Here is a 26,155-nt window from a genome sequence, read left to right on the forward strand (position 1 = left end):
GACTCGTTAAGCTCTGGTAGCACACTTTCATTGTACTGTTATTAATAATGAAGGGAAAAAAGCCCACAGCTCTACGTCGACATATGTTTGTGTACATTTATTCCTGTAACCTACTTACCAGTTGGGCGAAGCATCTAGCTTTATCCCACAGGTAGGTCTGATATTCTGTGTTCCCCAACACTGCTGATTGGCTTTTCAATCTGGAACCTCTACAGATACCAGGAAAGCCACTGCGGCAGCTCCCAAAGCCACTCTCTGGGCCAGTCTACTGGGAGCCAGAGAGCTGAGCTAGGAACTTTCCTGTCTCCCTTAGAGCTTCAGGACTGGCCCTTTGAAATCCTGTGACTCATCAGTTTGTCTTCCCAGAGGACTTTAAATCCATGCACTCTAAATTGAATTCTGAAATCATAAGGAGCCCAACCCTCATGGACAGAAAACACTTCCTCATGATCTCTTCCACCTCGTTCATCTTTTCTTCTCCTTTGAGACATGAACAATAACAATTTAAAGAGTTCTCTGGTGGCATAGTGTAAGGACTTGGCATTGTCACTGCTGTGGCTCAGGTTCATGCCAAGGGCTGGAAATTAAAAAAATAAAATAAAATATAAATTTAAACCTACTACGTGGCTAAGAGTATGGGTCCGCCACTTAGAGACTGTGTGAATTTTGGCAAAGTCCTTGAATTCTCTGGCCTCAGTTTCCTCTTCTGTGAAAGGGAGGCAATAACAATTCCTACCTAATAAGGATAATGTGAGGATTAAATGAGGGAATAGGTATGAAGCCCTTACAAGCCGGTTTGATATTACTGTTAAACTTTTCCTTCATCTCATTTTAGTGAAACTCTGGAAAATGGATTGATCTGTGTCCTAAGAGACTATTTCCAGCATTCCTCAAGTCCCAAGCGAAATTAGTGTTCTCAATTAGGTCTTTTGGTAGCCTGTAATCCACGAATGACAATTTGGACAATCAAAAGTAGTTAAATGTCCATGTCCCAGCCCTGTTTTCTTTTCCACTTAGTAAAATGGAAAACCGTTTTACTTCATAAATGTCCATTTGCTTCACAACTCCTGGTAAAGACAGAAGATTAACTTTCTCTTTAGAACATTGCAGATCATGGAGGGAAACATTAGCAAAAATTTGAAAGTATGTTCATTCTACAATGAATTGAAAAATTACATAACTCAAGATAATATTTAGAAAGGGCAAAATACAGATAAATGTGATTTTAAACATTTGGTGGGAAACAAAATTTAAAAGCCTAAGGTTAAATGTTTTGCTTTTTCTTCTTTGTTTCTTTTCTTTTTTCAACTTTGAGACAATCGTGAAATTTTACAGAAACCTTTATCCTGAAACAAAACAACTTTAAAACTGTCACATACATGCTTATGAAGACTACGTGTTCTTTATTTTTTCAAAGGAAATGTGCAATTTCCTTAGCAAGAGAAAGGAATGTGATAGTCACCAAGTTTAAATTGTATTTCAAGGAAATAGACAATATTTGCAGTTTTATGTCTTGTTATACATTTTTGTGGCATTTTACAGTGTTCTCTGTAAAATCTAGGGAAGCTAAATGATTTCATACATTTGTAAGGGTATCAGCAAAATGTAGTTCAAGATGTTTTTCTTACTCCATAGAACTTAACTAAAACTTTGCATATGGAATTTCTGTTAATCCTAGCTATTATCTAATATTTGTAATATTTGCTATAACATCTTTAGGAAAATATGGTGCAAAATACGAGTCCACTTCACTGAAATAGCAGGTCTATTAGACAGTAAAAACAAAGTTGAAAATAGAGTAATAATGCTATACTTGGAGCTATCTAGAATTTATTTTTCAGAAAGAGAGCTTACAATGACGTTAATAATTTTTAAAAGCCTCTCGATGTCCTTAAACTGCCTTGAAGAAATATTTTTTTTGCACACTACAATTTCACTTTCTCCAAAGAAGTACTTTTGATGCTTAGGAGATAATTTTCAAATAATGGTTATATGAAACATGGCAAATAAACTAGAAAATAAAGAGATTTCTCTCTAATAAAAAAGAAAGAAAAGTTGGAAGTACCTTGCAACACAGTGGATTAAGGATCCAGCATTGCTGCCGTAGCTATAGCACAGGTCACAACTGCAGCAAGGGTTCCATCCCTGGCCCCAGGAACTTCTACATACCATGGGTGGGGCCCAAAAAATAAGTAAATAAAAATTTTTTAAAAGAAAGAAAAGTAAATTGTTTTAATCAAGTGTATCTTTTTTTTAAGTATATCTTTTTGTTTTCTACTGAAATATTTTCCATCTATTCATATTGTCAAATTGGTGATTGGCTTTGGCCAATAACTTAATGGTGACTTTTTTTAAACATTATTTTGCTTTAAATTTCGGTCCACTTGAGTGCTAATCTTAATAGTTCATATTTTTGTTAATAGTCCTCCAATTCTTCAGATCATAATGGGAAAAAAGACTGGCATAAACAATAACATGGCATTGAACTCCAATCTAGCTCTTTCTGGCATCACAATCTATCAAGGTCTACTAAGCACCCCGCTGTGAAAAGTGGGAGGCACTGCAGTACTCAGTCCCTCCAGTCAGAGAGAGAAGGCTGCAAGTCCTTGTCCTGGGCAAGTCACTTAATGTTTCTAAGGCTCCAGTGTAAAGTATTAATATAACCTTTGCAGTATTAACTAGATAATGTATCTCAAGTGAACATAATGTAAAAGGTGCTCAATAAATATTATTGATAACTATTTTCAAGGATCTAAGTAGTATACACTTTAAGAATTTCAACAGGAGTTCCCGTCGTGGTGCAGTGGTTAACAAATCCGACTAGGAACCATGAGATTGCAGGTTCAGTTCCTGCCCTTGCTCAGTGGGTTGACGATCCGGCATTGCCATGAGCTGTGGTGTGGGTTGCAGACGTGACTCGGATCCCGCGTTGCTGTGGCTCTGGTGTAGGCCAGTGGCTACAGTTCCAATTTGACCCCTAGCCTGGGAACCTCCATATGCCGCGGGAGTGGCCCAAGAAATAGCAAAAAGACCAAAAAAAAAAAAAAGAATTTCAACAAATGACCTCTAGGCTTACACCCAAGCAGGAAGCAAAGCCAGTTGAATTTACAATAGAAAGAAAAAATGAAGATGCAGGGTTACCCAGGAAGGTAAAATGTTTCTGTCCCCTGGCTCTCTCCTCTCATGTACCCCTTTCTCAGCAGTTGGAATATAAGCACTATAGGTAAGGGAAAGAGAAAGACACATTACCTATTTACGGAAGCAGTTGTTTCCATAAATTGGACTTATTCCCAATAGCCAAAGCAGTTAGGGCCAATGTAATGCTAGGTTTTAACTAAAAAAAGGAAATGTGGCCTTCCTTTGCCTCTGGCTAATTGTATTAGGCACAAATTTTTTTGTAATTCTCATGAATAGATCTTGTTGGTTCAGAGGTATGATAAACATTTCATTTGTGCTCCATGATTCATCCTGTCCCCACCGCCAACACACACACAGACCTGAAGAGATGTCTATCTGAATATTTATCCATTAAATACTACTTCTCTGATATTCTGGAGCAGTTTTTTAAAAAAATTTTGTGGTAGAGGCATTTTTAGACTAAAGAATCTTTTGACAAATTGCTGAAGGTAATTTTTGTGTATGTACATTAATACTATATATATTATTTTGTGTATAGATATTTTTATATATTTAAATATATGTACATAGATTTCTTAAAGTTCTGATATATATATATATATGCATACACATATGCATATATACATCTGTTTATCACAGAGCTTTAAAAATCCTAACTCTTTTGTGTGTGTGTGTGTGCCCCTAACCAGTTTCCTAGCTATTCAACACCTGTGCTAATGGACATAAAAATCTCAGCTTTTAGTGTTATTAGAACCCTGCATTTTTCTACTCTTTCCACCTTTTCACGTTAATTGGCTTCCGTAGGAGTAAATCATCCTAATGAAATGTCTTTGAACAACAAGCAGTGCCCAGCCCTGTGTGCATGCCCTAGGAGAAGAGATTTGGGGCTAGCGGTGGAGCACGTTAAAGGTTTCCTTTTTGTGGCTTTAGATCATATCCTTGTCCCTGTTGCTTTAAAAATAATGTTAAAGAGTTCCAGGATTGAAAACAAATTACTTTGTCCAAGGAAGCTAGAATTTTTCTGAGATCCCCAGAGTCACAGGGATTGTTTCAAAAGCAAAGGATAAATATCGGATTATCTTGTTTCATGTATTTTTCAAATACTTTCTAGAGTTTAATACTTCAGACTATAATATGAATAAAAGGTTGATATTAGTGTATCATTTCTGAATATATCCCAGATAGCTATGTGATTTTTAAGTAACATTAAAATTTAATTAGCTTATAGTTGTGGTATTTAGAGCTCCTTTTCATCTCTTATCCATGAGTCTCACAGTTCTCTGCTGACATTAATCCTCACAGCGTACTTCTAATGGCATTTTTATTGTAAGTATATTTAGAGAACAGATAAATGGAAGCCCTCAGACTTCCAAAGGTCAAGCTGTTTATTCTCGTCTATACCATGGGCTATATACAATGAACTCAATATTTTTTATTCCTGACTCACTTTCTGTAACCACTAAATGCACTCTTTTCTTTTGCTATCTTGACTTTATTATTAAAAAGTCTGAATTAAATTCCTGAAGGATTTGAAGATGTGGTCATTCTGCTTATTTCCTGGCTAGTTAGCTTTAATTTATCCAGGATCTATTACCCCATATATTTACAACTTTCCAGTTTTAGACTTTAAGAAAGATAAATAGAATAAACGAAGTGATTGATTTCTAATTCCAGATTCATTAATAGTTTAAGGAAAGTATCTAACAGCAGATTAATCCTTTTCAGGTTAAAGTTGAAAATTAAATTATTTTATTAATTTGTCTATCTTTTAGATTTAGTGACTGTACATTAGAATTCTAAGAATACATGATTTTTTTCCTCTGGTAACTATGGTAATAAGGTGCTTTCTTCCTTCCTGAAGAAATAACCTCACTTTCTTATTACAGGATTTTTTTTCCAGTTGTATTGAGATATAATTGACATATATCACTGCTTGATTGTTATGTGTACATCATAAGGGTTCGACTTACATATACAGTGAAATGATTACCACAGTAAGTTTAGATAGCATCTATCACCTTATATAGACCCAATAAATAAAAATGGGAAAAACAATTTTCTCCTGTAATGAGAACTCAGGATTTGCTGTCTTAACAACTTTGATATAGATGACACAACAATGGTAACTACAACTGTAGTGTCTTATAATTGGACATTTGTACCTTCGATGAAGGTCACCTTCCTTCAATTCCCCCTTTCCCTAAAGCCTCCAGTCCCTGGCCTCTGGGAACTGCAAATCTGATCTCTTCTTCTGTGAGTTTGGGTTTTTTGGTGTTTTTGTCTGTTTTTGTTTTTTTAAATTCCATATATAGGTGATATCATAAAGTATTGCCTTTCTCTGTCTGACATTTCACTTAGCACAATGCCCTCAAAGTCCCATGTTGAAGTAATTAATAAATGAATCCATGAAAACATTTAAGGTAAATTAAAACAAAAAATAACAGAATTATACATGCACTTTAATTAGATCTAGTAAATAATATTTTGGTGATCTTGTCTATAAAATATAGTGTATTTTCAGTTAATATGAGAAATAAATGGACTTGATGATGTCATAATCCATTCAGATACATTTGTTTTGTTGTTGCTTTCATTTGCAAGAGCCTGTGATGTTTTTCTTCCTCTCACATGCTTTCCTCCACCCATCCCATTTCTTCAACTATTTTTTCTTCCCTCTCCCAATATTTCATTGAGAAGAATGATAACTAGTATTAAATTTTATAGTAACAAGCCTAAAAGAAGTTGGGGGGAAAGTGCCTTTTTAAAAAAAAAAATGACTATAATTATTTTATTTCAAGCCAGCATTACATTACTTCTTTCAACCAAATTTTTATTCCTTTCTAAAGTAACTTAAAATTAATTATATATAAAGAATAGAACTATCTTTTGTTTCCCTTAATAAGTGAAATTGAATGAAAAGTCCCTTTGAGAGTAAGCTTGTACATAATCATGCCTGAGAATGCATGCATCAAACTCAGGGATGATATGATTTTACTATATGAAATAGTCTGTATATGAATGGCCAACAGGTACATGAAAAGATGCTGAACATCACTAATCATCAGGGAAATATAAATTAAAATCATGATGAGATATCACATCATATCTGTCAGAATGGCTATCATCAAAAAGACATGAGATAACAAATGTTGGAGATGGGGTGGAGAAAGGGGAATCCTAGTACACTGTTGGTGAGAATGTAAATTGGGGCAACCACCATGGAAAATAGTATGGAGGTTCCTCACTGTTCCTTAAAAAAAATTAAAAACAGAACCACCACGTGATCCAGCAATTCCATTACAGGGACTATATCCAAAGGAAATGAAAACACTAATTTAGAAAGATATTTGTACCCCAAGTTCACAGCAACGTTGTTAATGATAGACAAAACATTAAAACAACCTTAGTGTCCATGCACAGATGAATGGAAAAAGAAGTTTTTTTAATACACACACACAATGAAATATTATTCAGCCCTAATAAAAAAAGTTTGTGCCTAATACAATTAGCCAGAGGCAAAGAAAGACCACATTTCATTTTTTTAGTTAAAACCTAGCATTACATTGGCCCTAACTGCTTTGGCTATTGGGAATAAGTCCAATTTATGGAAACAACTGCTTCCATAAATAGGTAATGTGTCTTTCTCTTTCCCTTACCTATAGATGCAGCTTGGATCTGGCATGGCTGTGGCTGCGGTGTAGGCCAGCAGCTGTAGCTCCGATTAGACTCCTAGCCTGGGAACCTCCATATGCCATGGGGGCAGCCCTAAAAAGAAAAAGAAAAAAAATAAGGCTGCAAACTATAAATGTAATTAAAATTCATTAAGGAAAAAAAAAAGATGCTACCACATCCATCATTCTAGTGGAGTTTGAAAGATTTTCTCCATGGTTGTACAATTATAAATGTAATTAAAATTCATTGAGAAAAAAATAATAAGGCTGCAATGATGGAGTTCCCATTGTGGCTCGGCGATAACAAACTTGACTAGTATCCATGAGGACTCAGGTTCGATCTCAGGCCTCGCTCAGTGGGTTAAAGATCCAGCATTGCCATGAACTGTGATGTAAGTCATAGATGCAGATGCAACTCAGACCCTGAGTTGCTGTGGCTGTGGTGTAGGCCAGCAGCTGCTGCTCCAATTCAACCCCTAGCCTGGGAACTTCCAAATACCACAAGTGCAGCCCTAAAAGAGGGAGGGAGGCTGCCATGAAATAAATCGTGACAATCATAACAGCTTAACAGTTACACAATTCCATCCATTTGATACCAGGCCACATTGCCAAGGGAATAGGAACCATGGCTCAACTTTGAAACAGCACCAGTGGGGTTAATCTAGGAGAAACTGAATTTCTTTCAGGATCCTCTGTCTTCTCTGCCCAGTGCAGAGAATAGAAGAGTGCAATATGTAACAATTACTGGCATGTATTTAGCATTTACTGTCAGGCACTGTCCTAAATTTGGTGTGCCTATTACCTCACTTCTTCCTCACAGCAATCCTATAAAGTGGGTACTATAATTAACTCCATTTTATTAATGAGGAAACCTAGGTGCGGAAAGAATAATTTTTGCCCAGGGTCACTGAGGTGTTTGTAATAGAGTTCAAGTTCAAAGCCAATTAGTCTGCTCCAACTGTTAAGAGTGTGGATTTTAAGTTTAGAAAATCCTAGCTCTTCTATTCAGTATTTGCATGACCTTGAACAAGTTATTTTCCTTCTCTGAGCCTTAGTTTCTTCATTTGTCGAATGAAGATTATTATGTTTACCTCAAAGTTTAATCAGACAAAATAAAGGAAGTAATGAATATAACTGTTTATTTAAAGACTCTATTAAATAAGAACAGACTATTTTCCTTTTTGAATTGGGGGCGTTAAAAACTCCATGACTCAGAAATCTCCTGGGTGCATAAGTGGATGTTAGTAAGAACTATTATCTCTTTCTACTACTTTCCACTGATCTTTAGAATTTTTCATGTTAGACAAAACCATTTAACGTTTCTATGAATAATTAGGCACATTCTCTTCCCAAGTGAAAAGAATAATTTATCATTCAAACTATTAATAGATGTATTATTAGAAATTACACTTTAGGAAAGAAGAAAACAGCTGGGTTTTTAAACTTTAAAAATGGATATATTAAAGAGGGCACATTGTGTTGCAAGCCATAGATTACTTAACAGAACCAGTTTTTAAAATAAAGATTTTTGGTTATATAACTGGAAAGTCTAGCATTAATGCAGGCTTCAGCTTTGCTTTGCAACTAACCCTCACCACTAAGAACCCAGTTCTTCTATCTCGCCATTCTGTCTTCCATGCTACTGCCTTCATCCTAATTCCGACTCTCTTCTTGGTTGGAAAGCAGCTGCCGATTACAATTGGGGCTTCATTCTTTCCTATCTACATCCTGAGAATGAATGTGTGTCGGTCCCTAAACATCCAGCACCACTTTGTTTCTTTGTCATTGGATACACACAGGTCCCCGCCTCTCCCTCATTCCCCTACGGGGCAATGCCAGATGCTGATTAGCCATTGCCACTTCAGTTTCTTCTCTAGCAGCCCCAGTCAGGTGGAAAGCTGCAATAAACCCTAATTATCTAATTTTGAAAAGACTCACGTAAGATAAGAAAGCTGAACAAGTGTATTATATCTGACTTATCCCAGACCCAACAAACCCTTTGCATACCCTCTCATCCATTTTGGTATTTTGTCTTCCCAAAACAGAAGCCTTTGTTCTTAATCTTTTTTTCCCTATAAGAGTACACACAGAGAACAAGTTCTCTGACACACAGAAAAGAGACCCCCACCCATACCATGGCATCATGCTCCCTGGCTGATTTGTGCAAGCTTTTGCTCCTTTTATAAATTATCTGAAAGGGAATACTGGACAGTGTTTCCTTTAGACCCAGGCTGTGCTCCTCTTCTACCTCCCTTTGTCCATTTTATGGTGTATCCCTTCCCACAGGGTGAGAGTCCACAGGGCCAAGGAGACAGGCTCACTCAATGCCCAGCTCCCCACTTATAGATCACCAGGTACCCAGGACCAAAGAACTCCTGCCTCTGATGTGTGGAGTCTTCTCCCATTGCCTGTATTGGCCTCTTTCCCAGGTCCATTTTCCCAAGGGTGAACCACACAGCTGGCGTGTGCACCTGTACACCTGTGGGTGGCCTGCAGCAGCTGTTGGTGGGGACCTGCAGACTGAGCTTGCAGGTGTGGTGTCCACACACAGCCCCCAAGGCCCTTCCTGAGGAGTGAGAGCACTGGGGTTGGGGAGAGAAGGGAGGACACTCGTGGTCACTGATGTGTACTTCTCCCTAGACCTTGTGCTCAAAGCAGATAATCCTTCTCATTTGTGTAAATTTCACCCAAATAAACTCAACTTAGCTATTTTTTGTGACCCCTCATTTCTTAGATATCTCTTTGTATTTGAAGTTCTTTGTTCAAATTATATTTTATACATTTCTGTCTACATTAGCAGAACAGAAAACTTAAAAAGTGTTAAACAGGGAGTTCCCATTGTGGGTCGGTGGTAACGAATCCAGCTAGTATCCATGAGGATGCGGGTTCCATCCCTGGCCTTGCTGAGTGGGTTAAAGGATTCAGTGTTGCTGTGAGCTGTGGTGTAGGTCATAGATGTGGCTCTAATCTAGTGTTGATGTGGCTATGGTGTAGGCTGGCAGCCACAGCTCTGATGTGACCCCTAGCCTGGGAACTTCCATATGCCACGGGTGCAGCCCTAAAAAGACAAAAAAAAAAAAAAAAAAAAAAAAAAAGATAAATTCTAAACACATTGCTGCTAGACATCTGGAAAATGATGATGACTATTCCCAACAACACATAAATTACCAATTTTATGGTTATTCGATTTATTTAGTATAAGAATCTATTATGGACTACTCGGATTTTATTAAGGCTATATGTGGCTCAATTTTTGGTTTTCGATTTCTCCTTGTCCTCTACTTTGTGCTGTGTAATGTCCAGTGGTATCTTTCTAAATGTGTTTATAACATCACCAAAGATTTTGCTTCTCATTTAATGCAGTGATCGATGATCTCCAGTGTGCAAGTGGATTATGTTTTAGAGTTCACATAGATAGAGACAACAGGTACTGCAAAAATCGTTTCCAAGGATGAATCAGTGGGCCAGCCTACACAAACTTGTTAAAAAGAATAATGGAGCTAAACCGTAGTTTTATTGGCATAGACTGGATGTCCTTTCAGTCAAATTTCTTAAACTAGGAATGTGTATTCCTGGGAGTTCATGGAAGTAGGCAGAATTACCAAAAGACAAAGGATTTATCACTAGCGCAGTGACACTTAAAGGTTGGAGCTAGGATTCTTTTTTTTTTTTTTTTTTTTTTTTTTTTTAAGACGCAGTGCAAATAGCTTTATTTTTATTGATTGATTGGTTCTTGCTTTTTAGGGTGGCACCTGTGGCACATGAATGTTCCCAGGCTAGGGGGTAGAATCAGAGCTACAGCTATTAGCTGGCAACACCAGATCCCCAACCCACTGACAAGGCCGGGGATCAAACCCACACCCTCAAGGATGCTAGTCAGTTTCCACCGCACCACAACTGGAACTCCAGGGCTAGGATTCTTATTTATATTTTTGTGTGGTAAAATTGCTACATTTCTAGAAATTTCAAGGTAAAATATGCTGGTCATTTTCTACCTCTTGCCTTGACCCATCCTCGCTTGCCCTTAGGGGACTAGAAAGGAAGACTAAACTAAACTAAATTTAACTAGAGAGAGAGAGAGCAAGAATAAGTATGACTGGAGAGCAGAAACCCCATTTTCCTGACTCTTCCCCAGTGAGATCTGGATGGGTCCCTCACTGTCCTCAGAGAATCCTCTACCAAGTGATATATACCCAGTTTTTGCCAAAGCCTCTAAAAGGTCACCCTGCTGCCTGCCATGACTGCCTGCAGAAAGAGAGGAATGACTAGCAGAGGTCCTGCTCACCACTCAGGCCATAAAGATCCTTCTATGTGCTGTCACTGCTAGGAAGAAATGTCCAGTCCACACAGTGTTTTGGGAAAGCTATCAGTAACCAGTGCTGGGCAATTTTAGTCTATATTTTACACATATGCACCAACACCACTGACTCTAGAGGTAAGACTGATACTGTGTTATAATCAATATCACACAATTCCATCTACTGCTGGTCCATGTTCCTTGTGCAGTAGTCCCCCCTTTATCCACAAGGAATACTTTCCAGGACCCCCATTGGATGCCTAAAAAATGAGGTGAGTACTAAACCCTGTATATACTGTGTTTTTTCCTGTATGTGCATCTCCTTGATTAATTTAGAAATTAGGTACAGTAAGAGAATACCCAAATTGCCCACATAGGGGGCCATTATTAAGCAAAATAGGAATTACTTGGGAGTTCCTGTTGTGGCTCAGCAGGTTAAGAACCTGACATAGTGTCCATGAAGATGCGGGTTTGATCCCTGGCCTTGCTCATTGAGTTAAGGATCTGGCATTGCTGCAAGCTGCAGTGTAGGTTGCAGATGCAGTTCGGATCCGGCATTGCTGCGCTGTGCTGCTCCTGGAGCTGCAGCTCCAATTTAACCCCTCCTGTTGGACCAGGCACTTATTTGCTGCACATGCAGACTTAAAAAGAAAAAAAATATATATTTTAACACAATCACTGTGATACCACTGTGATACCAATAACCTAGCCATGGCTACTAAGTGACTAACTGACAGGATACGCAGGACAAAGTTATGATCCCATGTCCCAGGTGGGATGGAGCAGGATGGCACCAGCTTTCATCAAGCTACTCAAAACAACTCACAGTTTAAAACTTATGAATAGTTTCCGGAATTCTCTGTTTTGATATTTTCAGACCTTAGTTGACCATGATAACTGAAACCAAGGAAAGTGAAACAGAGGATAAGGGGGGACAATTATAGTTATTTTTATTTTCTGCTTAGATGAGTTCTTTCTGAAAATGCAGTGCTTAAGGAAACAAATCTATATTGACAAGGTGAAGGTAAAATTATACTGTGCTAAAAGTATAAAGCTGCAACCCATTTTAAATTCCCATTGCCAGAATGGAAAGCAATTGTGATTGAAGTGACAGTGAGCAATATTCCTGCTACATGACCTATTTCTCTTTAGCACTCAATTTTGTAAGAAAACTACATTCCTTTCTATCTTTAAGTGTTCTTTCAACTTGCCCCCAAGTAGCAATACCTGAAATAATTGTAAAAGCCTTGAGTGATGTTTTACATTAGAGTTCTAAAGAGTGTTTGGCTTAAAAGAAAGAAAGAAAGATAACAGCAGCATCTTTCTTAAAAGTCAGTCCAATTTATTTGTAGCTTAAATGCACAAATTGTCATTTTGGAATAATACACTGGTAATAGCCTTAGAATTTAAAGTATAATAGAGAATGTCCCATCAATCTACCTGCAGTTAAAATATTAGCTGCTATTTTTCTTGATTATTATCTTTGGAATGTCCTTGGTACTTGTAAATATGAGATGCATTCAGAAATAGAGGAAGAGATTGTCAAACATGAGACTTGTCCTGCATGCACACGTAAGACCTAATTCCCATTTTTTTGATCTGTACTTTTCTGATATGTTTTTCTGTATGTGTACTTTTTAAATATCTTATGTAGTGATATATTATCATGCAACTTTATTTGAAGAGGCCCCAGGATAATATATATATGTATGTGTGTATATATATGTATATATCAGAAAATATTATATATATACCAGAAAATATTAATATACTACATGACTTCACTCTTCATTGATATGCTTCATTCTTCATTGATTTCCCTTTAGTTGTATTTATTATGCTTCTTTATAAAGTGCAAGAAAACTTTACTCAGAGAAAAAAGTTCCATAGATGTCCTCCTAAGTTATTTATGTAGATATCTTTTTTCTCACTCAAAAACCGGCTCTCTGGACACAGGCACCTGTCATGCCTATTTCATCTTGGTATTCCATGAAACACTCTTAGCCCAGAGTAAAACATTTAGTAAATTTTCATTAAATGTTAGTTGAAGAAATTTGCCTTCCAGAGTCCCACTGCTTGGCCTTGGTACTCAAGGTTGTACAGCCTGTCATTTTTTAACATTCCTTTAAGAAAACCTGGGAAACTAAATTTGAACAATAACAGAATGTTCCATAACCTCTTAATCATAATTTTTTTTTTTTGGTCTTTTTGCCTTTTCTAGGGCTGCTCCGGCAGCATATGGAGGTTCCCAGGCTAGGAGTCTAATCGGAGCTGTAGCCACCGGCCTACACCAGAGCCACAGCAACGCCAGATCCGAGCCGCATCTGCAACCTACACCACAGCTCACGGCAATGCCAGATCCTTAACCCACTGAGCAAGGCCAGGGAACGAACCCGCAACCTCATGGTTCCTAGTCGGATTCGTTAACCACTATGCCATGACGGGAACTCCATCTCTTAATCTTAATTTGAATATATTTTTCTTGTTAAAACTTTTTAGAAAGGTAAAACACTGCGTCATTTTTCCTTCTTTCCGTCTTTCAGTGATTCATTCAGGAAACAGCCTTATTCTCTTTTTAACTTTAAAATCTTGCAGGATGCTTATTTAACCTTACAAGTAATAAATGTAAAGCTGAGCCTCAGTACATTCTTTTTTGTGCTTATGAAAATATCCCCCCCAAAGTAATTAAAATTGTGATATCCAATGCTTGTGAAGTTGTGAAAAAGTAATAGAGTAGGTGCCTAGAAAGGCAGGTAAAACTCAGTTCCCTAATAGAAAGCAATTTAGAAATGTGTACACAGGTGTTTATTATAATTTATCTTTAAGAGCAAAAATTAGAAACAATAAAAGTATTAAACAAAATTTGGGACAGATTAAACAAATGATCACACCTGACTTTGAGAGATGATAAACTATTCACAAGCCAATCACAAATACTGTGTAAAAACCAGCTTGTGGTCTAAAATAACAAAAATCAGAATGTCAGACTCTGTGATGAGCTTATTATGATTGCTTGAAATATGTAAGCTTAAATTTTAAAAGACTAGAAGGAAACAGGACAAAATGAAAAGAGTTATTATAGAATGATGGGATTATGGGTGCAATTTTTGTTTCCTTTTATGTTAAAAGATTATTTTAACAAAATATAAAATCAAAGAAAAACAGGATCAAGTTGTAGTCCCTTGATGTTCATATTTTAAGAAGGATATTATGCAGATACCTAAGCACCATTTGTCTTCCTTTCTTCAAAATCTCAGCATGTATTTCATCTGGTTCCAGGAGCTTAACCATTTTTTAAAAAATAATTCTGGCTACCATAGTTATTCTTTGAAAGTCTAAACAAGGTTCATATTGTTCCCTGGCAGCATCTTTTGTTTGCATTAAACCATGAGTTATGATATTAGTGCATCCTGGTATAGGTTCCTTGAAGAGAGCAGACTTGATAGCTCTTTTTCTGGTGGCATAATAAATGATAATCCTCTTTCAGGGTGTATTCAATTTCCAATGGAGTCTTACCCTTGGATCTGTGCAAATAGCATATCAAAATTTTCTTATAATGGCCATCATTTTTCTAAGTGAACATTTTTACCATTTTACTGAGGAAAGTGCAAGAGTTATGATTATAGTGTAACTTTACATAGGAAGCAGAATTTCTTCCTTGAGTTATTAAGACCTTCACAGTTAAAATAATTCAGTATAAGAGTAAAACATTTTTACTCTTCTAGAAAGACTCTGTAAACTTCACATTGCTAGCTTATGTGATAGGTGTACAAAAATCATCTTTGTATAAGTTACAATTAATTTAGCTTTCTATCCATTCTGGAAGGTCATTTATAAATGAGGAGTATAAACCAAATGATAATAAGGGCAGAAATATTCATCACCAGCTCTCCCAATTTTTAGATGCATGCATTCATTCACCAGTGTATCACTATGTTACAAGCACAACCTCTTAAGCCAGAGTTGTATAAATCTGGAAAAATTTCCTTACATGTCTGTGCCTTAGTCTCTTCGTCTATTAAATAAAGATAGTGCTTATCTCATAGGAATCTGTGAGAATTAAGTGAGTTAATGAATGTCAAGTTCCTGGCACTTACAAAATGTTACTGTTTTACTAATGTACCTGTTTTTGAAGGTGAGAGCACAAATATTAAAAAGGCACAACTTCTGCCCTGCAGGCAACTTAGAAAACATTCTTAAAAGTCGACTGGAGTTCCTGTGGTGGCTCAGTGGTAGCACACTTGACTAGTATCCATGAGGATGCAGGTTCGATCCCTGGTCCCACTCAATGGGTTAAGGATCTGGAGTTGCCATGAGCTGTGGTATAGCTCACAGATGCAGCTCGGAACTACTGCTCCGATTCAACCCCCGGCCTGGGAAGCTCCATATGCCATGGGTTCAGCCCTAAAAAGCGAAAAAAAAAAAAAAGTCGACTAAGTTTGCTGCGAACCTAAAATTTCTCTAAAAAACAATTTAAAAATTTTTTAATTAAAAAAAATAAAATTTATCTTAAAAAATAAAGTCAATTTTTTTAACTAACTAAGGAACAACTATTTAACCCTCAGTGGAAAGAAAATTGCCCAATAATTGAAGCACATAATAAGTGGCTTTGGGAGGAGTTCCCCTGCAGCACAGTGGGTTAAGGATCCAGCATTGTCACTGAAGCAGCTTGGGTCGCTGCTGTGGTGCTGTGGTGCAAGTTCAATCCCTGACCCGGGAACGTCCACATTACATAGACACGGCCAAAAAAAAAAAAAAAAGAGAGAGAGAAACTTTGGGAATGTTTTTGAATGAAAGTGAAATTCTTGTTTCTATAAGTTTGAGCTACAAAGAAGTTTTAAAGCCATGTGTCTTTTTTTTCTCCCAGTTTTATTGAGATATAACATATTGACAAATAACATTAAATTAGTTTTAGGTGTACAACATAATGGTTTTATACACACACACACACACACACACACACACACACACACGTATATGTTGTGAAATGATTACCACGTTAAGTTTGGTTAACATCTTTCATCTCACATAGTTACAAATTTTTTTCCTTGGGATGAGAACTTTTAAGATCTACTCTTTTAGCAATCTCCTACCACACAGTATCTTTGAAATGCCATACAGTATTGTTAACTACAGTCATCATGTAGAATATCTTTCCTTTGCTTTTGAGCATTTCAAAGGACTTTCCCTCTTTGGAAAACAATTGCTGGTTCAGAATCTAGGAAAACTGATATGGGAAATTTTTCTAGCTAATAGCCACCATCTTTTTCCCAAATGCCTGTTACTCAATACAACAATGGAAACCACTAGTTTGAAAGTTTATTTTAATTATCTTTACAGTGAAATTGGAAAGAGAAATCAAAGCCGTTTTTACTTTCACACGCAAAGTGCCTGAGTGAATTAAGCTGATGTTCAAAGATGTGTATATTCTTCAGGATTTAGATTTGGAGATGCTCATTTGATTGATTCTAATAAATATAATGATTTAATCTCTACTTTCCTGAGCTGATGAATAACTTAAAAGTTCCTTATCAAGAAAGACACAAATTTTCATTAGTTTTTTTTCATTCAGCAAATCTTTGGTGGATGTACCTAGCACCATGCTAGATATTCATTTCCATGGGTGATTTGCTTTTGCTTTCTTAGTGGAGAAAAGACTGAACATGAGGAAATTAACCCCGTTGTATCCTTGGTCCTTAGAACATAGAATTCTGGACCGAACAAGCTAATTTGTGTTTTCTTACATATTGTATCCTTCTCAGCATTATTGGATGGTTATATTCTCTAATGATTTATATAATATGTTGATTTTGTCGGTTTTATTTAGTAGTATCTTTTTTTTTTTTTTTTTTTGAGGGTGAGCCTGGGTTGCCTGGAGCAGTAGGACAGCATGGTATACCAGGGCCAAAGGTTAGTACAAAGAAAACCATAGAGTTCCTGTTGTGGCTCAGCGGAAATAAATCTGACTAGTATTTATGAGGACGAAGGTTCCATCCCTAATCTCTCTCAGTGGCTTAAGGACCCGGTGTTGCCATGAGCTGTGGTGTAGGTCGCAGATGTGGCTGGGATCTAGAGTTGTGTGGCTGTGGCGTAGGCCAGCACCTACAGCTCCGATTCGACTTCCATATGCCATGGGTTCGGCCCCCCCAAAAAATACACAAAGAAAAAGAATCATTTGAGACCTGAGTTTTCATGACATTGTAAGCTGTTACAATTTTTTTAATATCCCACTAGTTTTACTTGGATGGAATTTTTGTCAATAATATACTATGTTGTAGTATAAAACCTTGTGACTGAAGAATAAATGATGTTTGTGATTCTCATTAGCTTTAAACGCAGAGAAATAAGTACGATATGATTGTCTAAAATTTTATTAGTAGGATACTTAAATAACATGAGAAACCTCTGCTTTAAATATGGCTGTTGTAATTTTACCAGTTAATGAGCATATTAAGATATAGGCCATGTCTGTACTGCCCAACATGTACGTAATTTTTACAAGATGTACCAAAGATGATCGCAGTGTTGCTGTGACTTTTTCCTCAAGATTTAGCCACCTCCAAGACTTACACAACATAACCCGTTAATCAGATGAAGCGCATAATAAAGATGTGGCATGTCTGAAATTTAAAAATGGATGTAGTCTGAATTACTAAACAGGGAAAAAATGTAATGAGGATTTTTTTTTTTGGATTCCAAATTTCCTTTGTTTTTGAAGAACAAATGAATCTGTTAAATATAAAAAGATTGGTGACAGTTTAGTTGAAACCAAACAGGCAGACAAATCCCAAATCCTTTGATGAGTGACCATCCCTTGAAGTACAAAACTAATGTATAATCCCATCAGCTGTGCTGTGCATCCAGCCCACACATGTCTGTCAGCTGATTTTACAGATCACATTGCTATTGACAGGCACTCAGGACAGACCTAAAATTTATAGACCTGTCCTTTGTCCTGCAGGAGAGGAAAGAAAATATTCCTTCTGGGACTACAGCCATTTTCCTGTCTTCTTCCCTCTCTAGCTCCATGCTAAAAAGCCAAGAGAGGAGTTAATGCTTAATCATGTTCTCAGTACTATTCTTCTGTTGCCTAGAGACCATTAGGATGGATGTTGAACAGTGAAAGGTAACCAGCAAATCCGAAAGCCAAAGGGTCAGGAGGAGTTTCAGGGAATGAAAAGAGTGTTGCCTTCAAACCAGCTTCTACAGTGAATTATAATTTTTTAAAAAACCACCTTAAAAATAATTTATAAAACAATCTTACTGCAACACTTTCTCAAGCTTTTCTTAAGAGGAATATCATAGTGTGTGTGAGTTGCTTTAGAACTCTCTGACTCCATCCCTTGTCCCTTCCTGGGTAAAGTGTAAAATGGGATTCTTTTCAGGACACAGTTTTGTGTTTTAGTCATCTGTCGTGGTCATCATTTTGAGTAAAGACATCCGTTCGAAACTCACTTAGATTCTGCCCATTCTGGTATCTTTTCTGAAATGACTAATGCCTCCTAAAGCACACCTGACTTGGAGCTTGCTGGTCAACAGGTGGATAAGAGTTCATGACAAATTCATGCCTGGGGGCTTGGGGTCATGTCAGGGGAAGACCGAATGGGGAACTACATGGGTGCTCCAGAGCCCTGAAATAATCCATGCACCAGGACTGCTTTGAATAGAAGACATCGTGGAAAGACATGCTTGCTCACCCTACTGAGCCTGAGTTTGGGCAGGATAAAGAGTTATCATCTCAGAAGCCTCTCGAGACAGCAAAGTGCCACAACATTGTTCTCCTTAGCACCCCAAAAGCCAGGTTTGGACTGATAATCTTAAATATTTTTCTTCAGTCCTCAAAAGCAAAGAATTAAGACTACATTTGCTATTGCTATCCATTACTCAGTTCTCCAGGAAACTCATCTTACCATTTGTTTTTACATAGCAACTAAATATTGCCAAAATAGAAAATGTCACACATCATTTACCTAGTATGTTCAATATCTGCTTTTGTTTAGTGTTGCCTACTTAGGTGTTTTATAATTTATTATGTAACTCAATCTTTGTTCTTTTGCCCAGGGAGAACCTGGAGAACGAGGAGAAAAGGTGAGAGTGGGTCTGTCTATTTTTATCTTTTTCCCCCAAAGAAGTACTAAACTGAACTATATTTGTGTATGGATAGATGGATGGATAGATAGATAGATAGATAGATAGATAGATAGATAGATAGATAGATACACACACATATACAGATATACCTTGGGGATATTACAAGTTCAGTAATAAAGTGAATATTGCAACAGAGCAAGTCACATGAAATTTGCCCCACAAAGAGCTCCCATAAAAACAAAACAAAAAAAAAAAGAAACAAAAAAGAGAAGTAGAGTGCATATGTTAAATTTCTCTTAGACGTCCTTCCTTGCTACATTTGGAGATGTTTTCATGCTGTTCCCTTTAACAGTGTTTGAGAAGTGTGCTGTCTGTTTAAGACACTACCAAGATTCCATGCAGTGCTCTTCATCAGTGAAACCATCTTTCTGACAAATCAATATTATCACCACTAATCCCCAAAAAAGTACAGATCCAGCAAACTGCATGAATGTAACTGTATTTTCAAGCATTATAAAATAAAAATAAAGAGATTTATTAAATGGAAGGGGAGAAAAACAGAGAGGTGACTCAGTCAAACCCTTCACTTCATGACCACACTGAACTCGTTTTTCTAATAAGAAAATGTGTTTTGTCTTTTAATAAAGGGATTTCCAAGCAATTTTGAAAAGTGTGCTAATGGGCTGCCTATCAAAGATCCCTCATAACTGATAATCAGTACATTTGTTTGGCATCCAACCAGTTCATGGTAATTAAATTGAAATTAATTGGTAATCAGATGATTATTTTGTGTACAAATTAAGGAAGGAAAAGGAACAGTGCCAGCACCGCTGTGGGGACTCATCTGATAAAGTGGCTCGGGCTCCAGGGCTGCTGTGGTGTACTCATCACCATAAAAGAATGCCCGAGCAGGTTAGCTTCATGATTATTTGAAGCAAGAAAAGAAAATGGAAAGGAAATGTTAAAAGCTCCCACCCTCGACACCCCTACTTCTCCCAGGGAAACCATTATCAATAGTTTCTGTCTTATTTTACAGAAATCTTTAAAAATGATAGACAAGTGACCTCTTATGAAGACAGAAGGGTATTTATGGAATATATGAACAATAATGCATTGTTATTGCTAACATCTGTCATTAGAAGCTTATGATATACCAAATACTGTCCTAGCTGCTTTACACACAGTAATTGTTTATTTCTTGTAATCCCATAAAACATCCTTCCCTTACATTCACACGTGAGAAATTTGACACCAAGAAAATTTCATTCGCCCTGTAGGTGCTGGAGCCAGGCTCGGTCTCTGGACTCCAAAGTTCACAATGTTTCCACTAGAACATGCTGTAGGACTTAAAGAATTCAGAGGCATTTACAGGAGCAAAGCATGGTTAATAAACGAATGACTTTTTTTTCTGATGCATTGCTTTGCTCAGAGAAAGATATCAGTGAGGCATAGGAATGCTCAGAAATCACAAAGGAAGCATAAACTCCCCAATTTATTTACTTTTTTTTAAGTTTCTAATAAAATATAAAATGTTTATCTCACAAATGCAAAACATGTAGGCCCAAAGAAGTCAATATCCGGTGCTCCAGTTTTGTGGACTGGAGATTTGAGATGGCCTTGAAGACACAGAATTTATACAGATTGAAGGGGAAAAGGAGGGAGAGGGTCCAGGAGGCAGGATGGGGTGGGGAAGGGGACAGAGATGTTAAGACACATGTGGAGGGAGTCAAGAGAATGCCTTTGTTAGCGCAAAGCTTTGAGAGGAGGAGAAAAGAGAAAGAGTTAAGGAGGCTCCAAGTGCCAGAATAAGCTATTAGAAGTCAGAGAAATTACTTTCTGTTAATATTGTGGAGTAGTTTAAAGCTATTTAGCCATGTTCATTGTAATAAAATTTATTTGGACCAGTTGATATCAGGCAGCTGGTCAAGAAAAAGTACATTCGCTCTGTAGAACATTTACAAGAGATTTTAATATATTGTGCCTATGAAACAGACCTTAAAATAATAAAAAGTACTCTTTGCTTAATGTCACTAATATATTTTACACGTAATGCTTTCCTCCCCCCCCCCCCCCCTTAGGGAGATGCTGGAGAGAATGGCCCCAAAGGCGACACAGGCGAAAAGGTACAGTGTTGTGCAATATGAAAGAGTATGTGTATGAGCAAGAAATACTACTTCATGTACATGAAAATAAGAGATTTTGAGAGAGTTAAGTGAGCGGTCTGGCTTAATATGACAAGATCAGAGATGATTCTATGAGATTAGAAAACATTTAAGTATTTTATTGATAAAGGAAGATTATTCCACAAGCTCCTAGCCACAAATTTAAGTATTTTAGAAGTAACGTGGTATGTCAAAAATTCTAGAAAATGTGTAGTTAGTTTTCCAGTAATATGGCTTTCAAGGAAAAAAAAATTATTCATATGTAAATAAAACACTCCCTTTATACACAGAGTTATAAAAATAGACTTCGTAAAGTGATTTCACTTGTCCTGATTTTAGGACAGAAGGTTGCAGAAGATTGGGATGAGATGTAAAAGCCTGATAATAAGTTAATGTCACTGGATTAGAGACTCTAATGCAGTCTTGAAAATTTGCCTCAACTTGAAATCTGCTAAATCTGAATATCTTGTCAGCCTTTGTATTGTCTTTTCTTCTCTTTTTTTATGACTGCGCCTGCAGCATACAGAAGTTCCTGGGCTAGAGGTTGAATCAGAGCTGCAGCTGCCAACCTAAGCCACAGCCACAGCCACGCCCTATCCAAGCCACATCTGCAACTTACACCACAGCTTGTGGCAATCTGGATCCTTAATCCACTGAGCAAGGCCAGGGGATCAAACACACATCCTCATGGACACTACTTTGGGTTCTTAACCTGCTGAGCCGCAATGAGAACTCCTCTTCTTTTTTTCTTTCCAGTCTTTTAAACCATTATTAGCATGTGTATTGCAGTGGTCTTTGGTTCATCTCCCTATCACCTCTCTTTTTGTCCCCAGCCTATCACAGATTTTGCTTGGATTCTTCACAGACATCTCTGACATAGAAAGGAAAATTTTACTTCATCTGTGCTGTATGTCAAGAATTAAGAAAAAGCTCTTTTAAGGAACTAAAAATATAATCATCAGATTTTAATTTAAACCAGGCTAATTGATGGGAAAAAAGAATGATTCATTTAGGCTTATAGTTGAGGATAAGAATACTCTACTTTGAAAATTATTACAGTACAGATGGATAATTGTTTGTCATAAAAATGTACTCATAAAGTTAAGAGAAATTTGTCTTTCTCAGTCTTATGAATATTAATACAAATATGGCATGGGTGGTAGAAATACATTAATGTCACCAAGTAGCAATTGTGTTTGTATTCAAGCGGTAGTCCAGTAATTAGAGTGGGCTCTCAGTTTCTTATAGACCAAGATTTCTCAACCTCAGCACTACTGACATTTGGGGCAGGATCATCCTTCCTGGGGGAGCTGTCATTTGTCTAGCATCGTTTCTGGCCTCTGCCTGCTAACTGCCAGTAGCATCTCCAAGTTGTGACAACGAACTCTGTTGCCAGATATTGCCAGTAATCTCCTGGGGAACAAAATCATCCCTCGTTGAGAACCACTGCGTAAACCCATTTTGTTTTTCTGTCAAATTTAAGTATCATGCTGCAGTCCACCGTGGCATGAATATGTTTCATACTAATGGGACCAATGACATACCTCTGACTTCTCGAAGTCAGAACTTCAGACCCCAGATATATAAACATGGATGTTATGTTTAATTTTCTTGTTTTTGCTTAAAAGCAGAGGTCAGCAAACTTTTCCTGTCAAGGGCCAGAAAATAAATATTTTAGGTTTGGGGCGCCATATGGTGTCTGTCACAACTACTCAGCTCTGTCATCATAGCATGACAACAACCATAGACAAGATGTATACAAATGAGAGTGGCTGAATTCCAATAAAACTTTATTTCTGGACACTGAAATTTTAATTTCATATGCTTTTCACATGTCATGAAATATTGTTCTTTTGATTTTTTTTAATGATTAAAAATGTAAAAACCACTCTTAGCTCCTGGGCCACGCAAAAACAGGTGGCTAGCTGGATTTGGCCTTCAGGCCACAGTTGCCAACCTCTGCTTAAAGAGAGGAAATCTCCTAAACAGAGAGCACTTTCTTCAAGTGAAAACAATTTAGGCCAAGTTTGAACTATGCCTATGTGGATTTATGTAGAGAATTTCAAGCTTTGAGAGATGTATTTTTAAAGCTTCATTCTTTGGATGTAGGCCAATAATTGTTTCTTTAATCACACATTTTAAAAATTTAATTTTGCAATAGTAAAGGAATTTTTTTCTTTGTAAAGGCTAAACTCAACTCAGGGGAATACTGTTCTTATTTTTTTATATTAATGCAAATCATTTACCATACTGACTCAAACATAGTAAACTCTCAATGAGTGTTAGCTTTTTAACCACGTGGAAATGGAAATCAATGAGATTGGTTATTTTTCTTCTTTATCAAAAAGATTTTTTAGCAACTGAAATTAAGCACAAGAAATGCATCAGTTAAAACAGAAATTATTTCTCTAAACTTTCAATGCATTTAAACAGGGGATTGTAAATAGGAATCTATAACGTATAATATGTAATCTGACCTGAAGCATTCGTCCCCAGGAATGCTGTAATTAGAATATAATTTTTGATGTGTTTTTTAAACATTTCCTGCTTCTGTCATATAATTTGTTTCCAGCATGTTAGAAACACTCTTCTTATGGCCTTTGGGTTCAGTATGTGAAACTCATTCATCATTTACCAAGTTTGAGATGTAAAATCAAAAAAATGCTTCTTTTCTGCCATTGATGTAGTAAATTACGTCATTGGCTCATTCACTTTAATAGGATTTTTTCTTTTCCTTTTGATCCAACTCAGTGCCTTTGGATGGTAAAGCAATCTAAGGCTTTCCAAACTGGTCATCTGGAAATGCTATGGGACTGTAAAAACCTCTGGGCTGGGTTTTCTCTGTGGCCAGTGGCTACGATGCACTCTAGGATCTGACGTTGCCCTGAAAATGTGGTGTAGGTCACAGATGTGGTCTTGGATCCCTAGTTGCTGTTGCTGTAGTTGTGGCGCAGGCCAGCAGCTGCAGCTCGAATTCGACCCCTAGCCTGGGAACTTCCATATGCCACAAGTGCAGCCCTAAAAAAAAAAAAAAAAAAAGAACGAACGATCTGCCAAAAACTGATTTTAGTCGTGTCGGGTTACTATGGGAAGGTTATATTCTGCTCTTTGGAGTGTTAATCCCACCAATGAATGTAGAAATGGATTTCTTATCTATTCCCCCTCCCCCACTTAAAAGTAAGTGTTGGTGCAGACCACTGAATGGTTCCATGACGCCACTCTATCATTCAAAATCTTATCTATTCATTCAGAAGTTTCCTTTTCTTGGTATTACCTGTTTGTGTCTTCATTTTCTTTGCTCCCTGGATCTCCATTTCTGTCATACGCAGCCTTCTTACTTTACACCTATCTATGATTTGCATCCTCTGAGCCTTTTCAGAAGCCATGCCCATCATGGGAGTCACCAACCAAATTGTCTTTTCTTATGATCACATGGAAAGGCCTTTCTCTGTGGGCACAGGGTCTTCTCCAGCTTAGCACATAGGATGATTCCTTCAGCTTAGAATACTCTTGTTCTCTGCCCACCTCCACCTCCTCCCATTCAGTCTCCTGAAACCTTAATCAATAAAGCATTTCCCTGGGGCAGCCTTTCAGTCTCCTCTGGATTGGCTCAGTCACCTACTTTGTGCTCCCAGAGCTCTCTTTATGATCTCTTTCATAACCCTTATCACAAGTCATTATAATTACTTCTTTAAATGTGCATCCAGTTCACTGTAAAAGAAAAAACAAACTAACAAAAAACTATGTATTACCAAACTGTTCTATTCCCAACACCACGTTCTTGGCACATAGTAGGATGATAATAAATATTTATTGAATGAACCACCTTTAAAAAAAAAAACTGTTTACTTTCACCTGCTTCTTATTTTTGTTGAATGGTAAAGGCTTTTCCTGTACCATGCATTTGCTTATATCATGTCTTTTGTGTATATGCAGTGACACAGAATTTCCTAACATGACAATTTCTTCCTATCACGGATTTTTTGTAAGTGGAAAGAAAAATCATTTTTTTTAATTAAAAAAACAATAAGGATGTCACTGATTAATGTAAAAGAGGGGAATAAAACAAAGCATCTTTTATGCTTTCAGTCAATAATTTTTTGTTGTCTTTTTAGGGTTGCATCCACAGCATATGGAGGTTCCCAGGGTAGGGGTTCAATTAGAGCTGTAGCCACTGGCCTACGCCACAGCCACACCAGATCCTAGCCATGTCTTCAACCTACATCACAGTTCACAGCAACGCAGGATCCTTAAGCCACTGAGCAAGGCCAGGGCTCAAACCCGCATCCTCATGGATGCTAGTCAGATTCAATTCCGCTGAGCCACTACAGGAACTCCAATATTTTTGAATACACATATCTGTGTACGTATATACAAATGATTGTAGTTGTCCATCAGTATCCCCAGGGGCTTGGTTCCAGGACCCCTAGATACCAAAATCCCAGGATGCTCAAGTCCTGTATATAAAATGGCATAGTATTTTCACATAACCTACACACATTCTCTGGTATACAGTTGACCCTTAAACAAAGCAAGGTTTAGGAGTGCTGAGACTCTACCACAGTTGCAAATTGGAGTATAATTTATAATGGGCCTTTCTTATACAGAGTTCCTTCATATCCCTGGTTCCTCCATATCATGGTTCCATATCCACTGAATTCAACCAACTGCAGATCATGTTATAATATTTACTGTTGAAAAAAAATCCACATGTAAGTGGACCTTTGCAGTTCAAAGCTGTGTTGTTCAAGGATCAGCTGTACTATAAAGCATCTCCAGATCACTTATAATACCTA

The 26,155-nt window shown here is 37.2% G+C and overlaps 1 protein-coding gene across 50 annotated transcripts in view; it reads left to right on the forward strand.

The window, feature by feature from the left end:
• The window catches only part of COL25A1 (collagen type XXV alpha 1 chain), a 456,561-nt gene that overhangs the window by 343,904 nt on the left and 86,502 nt on the right, over nt 1–26,155 (forward strand). For 47 of the 50 annotated variants that reach the window (XR_014813225.1, XR_014813215.1, XR_014813219.1 and 44 more), the window contains 3 exons: nt 16,963–17,016; nt 19,168–19,194; nt 21,276–21,320. Coding sequence is in view for 32 of the 50 variants with exons in the window: in XM_084973255.1 (XP_084829381.1) it covers nt 16,963–17,016; nt 19,168–19,194; nt 21,276–21,320 (126 nt within the window). In the remaining 18 variants the exon portion in view is untranslated. The remainder of the gene's footprint in view (nt 1–16,962; nt 17,017–19,167; nt 19,195–21,275; nt 21,321–26,155) is intronic. The other 3 variants (XM_084973249.1, XM_084973238.1, XM_084973250.1) reach the window with 1 other exon arrangement.

Source organism: Sus scrofa, chromosome 8 (genome assembly GCF_054392235.1).
Source record: "Sus scrofa isolate SSC_HxYL_T2T_F1_AM1 chromosome 8, Sscrofa_HxYL_maternal_Yorkshire_Landrace_v2.0, whole genome shotgun sequence".
NCBI lineage: Eukaryota > Metazoa > Chordata > Mammalia > Artiodactyla > Suidae > Sus > Sus scrofa.